The sequence below is a fragment of the Haliotis asinina genome, chromosome 4 (genome assembly GCF_037392515.1).
Source record: "Haliotis asinina isolate JCU_RB_2024 chromosome 4, JCU_Hal_asi_v2, whole genome shotgun sequence".
In the NCBI taxonomy this organism is placed as follows: Eukaryota; Metazoa; Mollusca; class Gastropoda; order Lepetellida; family Haliotidae; genus Haliotis; species Haliotis asinina.
In genome coordinates this window covers 15,053,732-15,058,168 of record NC_090283.1, presented here as the reverse complement: position 1 = coordinate 15,058,168, position 4,437 = coordinate 15,053,732, and the positions used below count along the sequence as shown (strand labels likewise).

Below are 4,437 nucleotides of genomic sequence, written 5' to 3'. Positions count from 1 at the left end.
TCACAGCCGGAGTCTCAACCCCAGGCAACAAGTAGCCAAGATCTGTCAGTTAAGTATTCTCATTGTTTTGATGTTGAGACCAATTTTTACAAACTAACTGACAACTATCATGAGTACGAACAAGGTATAGCAGAAATAATTGTCAAAGGCAGGCTCAAACAGAGTTTGAGTTTTTGGCGTCAAATTGATGCGTCACAATTTGTTATTCATTTGATTGCTTTCGGATACAAAATTCCATTTATATCTACACCTCCTTCTGTGTTTATACCTAATAACAAGTCAGCTATCAAACACGATGTTTTTGTCACGCAGGTCATTGAAGAACTGATGATGAAACAGTTGATCGTGACCTGTCATGAACCACCTACTGTAGTGAATCCATTAACGGTCTCTGTTCAGTCCTCGGGTACAAAACGACTAATCCTTGATTTGTCCAGATTGAATGCATTTATTTTCAAACGAACGGTGAAATATGAAGATTGGAAAAGTGCTCTGTGCTATATTGAAAAAGATGACTGGCTTATAAAATTTGACATCCATTCGGCTTATCACCATATTGACATTTATCCGGCGCATACAGATTATCTTGGTTTTGCGTGGCCAGACAAGTATGGTAAACTATGCTTCTATAAGTTCATGGTTTTATCATTTGGACTCACGTCGGCTCCTTATGTCTTTACGAAAGTGACTAGACAGCTGGTTAAAAAGTGGAGGTCAGATGGGCACAAAATAGTCAAATTTTTGGATGACGGTATTCTGTCTGGATCCTCATCACGGATGACATTTTCAGCAGGTCTGGAAATTAAGAATGATCTCCTCTTATCTGGTTTTGTACCTAAAGTTGAGAAATCTCTATGGGTCCCTTCAAAGAATACGGAATGGTTAGGATTTGGTATTGACACTAGTTCGATGACTATTTATGTCCCAAAAGGCAAGATTGACAAGGTTAAACTTGCGATTGATACTTTGCTTCATTGTATTCATAAGCCAGTCTGTGTAAGGTCGGTTGCATCTGTTGTTGGTCAAATCATTGCCATGAAGTTAGTTGTGGGTCCGGTGTCGCAACTTATGACACGATCGATCAGTATAGACATTCTTAAGGCAAGATCATGGTATAGCAAGATTGTTTTGTCGGATATGGCTATCAATCAGTTGAAATTCTGGCATGAGAACATAGAGAACTATGATTCTAGAACACTTGTACAATCAGCTACTGCTACAACTGTTGTGTATTCAGATGCGAGTGACGTTGGATTTGCAGGGTATATTGTCAACGTAGACTGTGTACCTAGTTGTGGTCACTGGTCAAGTGAAGAGGCTAAGCTCAGTTCAACCTGGAGAGAACTTAAAGCTGCACAACTTGTGTTTGAAAGTTTGATTTCAAAGTTGACTCATCCACGAGTTAAGTGGTTCACTGATAATGAGAATGTTGTTAACATTATAACAAAGGGGAATATGAAGCAATATCTACAGTCCATTGCTCTGAGGATTTTCGATTTGTGCCTGAAGTATTGTGTTGAGTTAGAAGTTCAGTGGATTCCCCATTGTGCTAATCAAATTGCTGATTTTCTTAGTCGGCTGCCTGATTGTGATGGCTGGGGTGTTTCTCAGGATGTTTTTCATAAAGTAGATGCCATTTGGGGACCTCACCATGTGGATAGATTTGCGTCGTACTACAATAAGAAAATGGAGCGTTTCAATTCTAAGTTCAGCAATCCTGGGAGTCAAGCTGTGGACTGTTTCACTGTCAACTGGAAAGGAACTATGAGTTGGATCGTCCCGCCTATTCCAAGAGTTATCAAGCCTTTGAAGGAATGTTGTGCAGCTGGTACTTTAGTGGTTCCAGAATGGCCTTCTGCATGTTTCTGGCCGTTGATATGTACTAAAAACGTGTTCATTTCACAGATCAAAGATTGGATGTACCTTCCAACTGATAAGGACGCGTACACTGCCTCTAGGATACAAGGCGGTTTGTTCGGCGAGAAGGATTTAGATTTTAATATGCTTGCTCTGTTTATTGACTTAATTTACGCTCTATGTGTTTACAGAGGTTTTCCAGCATGTCTACAGAGACGAGTTAAGTGATCTCCCAGAAAATGTTAGAGCATTGGCTGATGACATCCCATGGGTGTTGTCTGGAGCTAGAGCCGATTCGACAAACAGAAAGTATCAGTATGGGTTTTCTGCCTGGAAAAGGTGGGCAATATGTAATAAGATTTCTTGTGATTTACCTGTATCGCCTTTGCATTGTGCACTATATCTTGTATCAGTAATGCAACAAAGTGAAAGTTTTTCATCTGTGGTGACAACTTTTTATAGCCTGCGTTATGTGCATTCAAGTTTAGGGTTTGTGAGTCCCACTGAGAATGGTCTTGTCAAGAATGTCTTAGAAGGAGCTAAGAGAAAGCTGGCTAAAGTTGTAATTAAGAAGGAACCCATTACGGTATCTATTCTGGAACGTATGTATGATGATAAAATACAAGAAGCTGGATTACCAGAGATTAGATTGCTTTCTATGTGTTTATTGGCATATGCAGGATTTTTGCGTTCAGCTGAGTTATTGTATATATCACGTTCTGATGTTGTATTTTGTCAATCTCATATCTTTGTTTTCATTGAAAAATCAAAGACAGATATATATAGAGATGGTGCATGGATTGTTATAGGTCGCACACACACCAAGCTTTGTCCAGTAGCTTGTCTAGAGCGCTATCTTGATATGGCTGCTATTGATTCTGATTCTGATCAGTACATATTCAGAGGTGTGACGAAATGTGCTTCAGGGTATATTCTCAGGAAAGGAAATGTTCCTTTATCATATATAAGACTAAGAGAGATATTCATTGATGCTTTACGTCCTTATGTTGATAACATAAAGCAGTTTGGTTTCCATAGCTTGCGTAGTGGCGGAGCAACAGGGACTGCAAATAATGGATTGCCAGATCGAATGTTTAAACGTCATGGACGATGGAGAAGTGAAAAAGCTAAAGACGGGTATATTAAAGATAGTTTGGAGCAAAGGATGACAGTTTCACTTTCCCTAGGCCTATGACTTTCTTTGCATATCTCACCAGCCACAAGTGTATTCCAGTAAACTGCGTTGTGTTGTGATGTTGTGGAACGAAGGGGTTAGAAGAAATGAAATTTCCAACGTTTGAAGTATGAATTAGTGGGAAATTGCTTTCTCCTAGCGGTGTGTAAGTATAGTCACGTGATTGGCTGTTCCGTCAGGTGGCGCTGATTAAGGGTATATATAGGGTTGGTGAATTTAAATTCGTTCTCTCGCTTGTGCAACAAGACCGTGCATCTTTAAGTTTATAATATGTGTATCATGTAATGTGCTTTACGTGTGAGTCGTCATATTTTACTGTTTCAGGTTTTTGGTTTGACTGGTGGATCGTGGGGGTGAAGATGAAGGAAAACGTATGAAACGCTGTGTGTTTCAGTGTTTGCTCAATGGGCTGGCAAGTCTTTATAATAATGCATCTGTTTTCTATTAAGGTTTTGGTTGGCAAGCTATTGTAATAGTGCCTGAGTTTGTTCTATCTGGGGCTGGCAAGCCATTAGAATATAGCACATCTCTGTATAAAATGTATGTGTGAAAGCTATGGGCTGGCAAGCCATTAGAATATAGCACATCTCTGTATAAAATGTATGTGTGAAAGCTATGGGCTGGCAAGCCATTAGAATATTGCGCATTGTTGTATGGAATGTATATCTGAATAATGGTAAGCCGTTTTATCATTGCGTGTTTCTATATCACACATATATGTAAACCTGTAGGTTGTTATTTATCTCGTTTGGTAAGCGTTTACATTGTACATACATGTGTGTAGAATCTGTAATTGCGATATTGAATGTTGTTGGACTGGTAAGCTATTATAATCTACCTGTGTCATTAAGTTGTGATGTTGTGTATTTCAGTGTTCTTCTGCCTGTGTAATGCATTGTATAGTGCATATCTATACAAGATTGGTGAGTACTGTAAACCCTCCAGTATAATGCTGTTACATTCGTAGAGGGAACACGGTTCCAGAGTGTTTTCTGCAAGAGTTTTTATCTCTGGTTTTACGTGTCGGGTTTCAGCATGCATTCTGTTATATTTCCTTAAGTATACATCATTTTGTATACGATAGGGTATAATGTATACCAAGTTGTTTGAAGTGTATTGAGGGTCGTTAAATAAACCGGTCGCAGCAGCCACAAGCGTATTCCAGTAAACTGCGTTGTGTTGTGATGTTGTGGAACGAAGGGGTTAGGAGAATATTGTTGTGATGTAAAAACCGTAATGTGCTACAATCTCTACTTGATTACTGAATGTTAGAATGTTTGCTTCATGAAGAGCCTTTTGTCCACTCAGCATAGGGACAACATCGTTTATTGTGCAACTTGTTCTTGTTCCTTAACGCAGTGACCAGTGGAGGTCTGGGTTAGAAC

At 39.3% G+C, this 4,437-nt stretch overlaps 1 protein-coding gene across 1 annotated transcript; it reads left to right on the top strand.

The window, feature by feature from the left end:
* The first annotated feature begins 909 nt into the window (after positions 1-909).
* Positions 910-3,429, top strand: LOC137280789 (uncharacterized). The gene is made up of 3 exons (XM_067811996.1): positions 910-1,992; positions 2,045-2,762; positions 3,377-3,429. Exons 1-3 carry the CDS (start codon positions 910-912, stop codon positions 3,427-3,429), a joined length of 1,854 nt encoding a protein of 617 aa, XP_067668097.1.
* Positions 3,430-4,437: the final 1,008 nt, after the last annotated feature.

Bases quoted from the DNA above. Each gene is read 5' to 3' on its own strand.
- LOC137280789 (XM_067811996.1), top strand. From the start codon at position 910: ATGACTATTTATGTCCCAAAAGGCAAGATTGACAAGGTTAAACTTGCG. The intron at 1,993-2,044 runs GATTTTAATATG...CTCTATGTGTTT, and splicing joins TGTTCGGCGAGAAGGATTTA to ACAGAGGTTTTCCAGCATGT. The intron at 2,763-3,376 runs GTGTGACGAAAT...TTACTGTTTCAG, and splicing joins TGATCAGTACATATTCAGAG to GTTTTTGGTTTGACTGGTGG.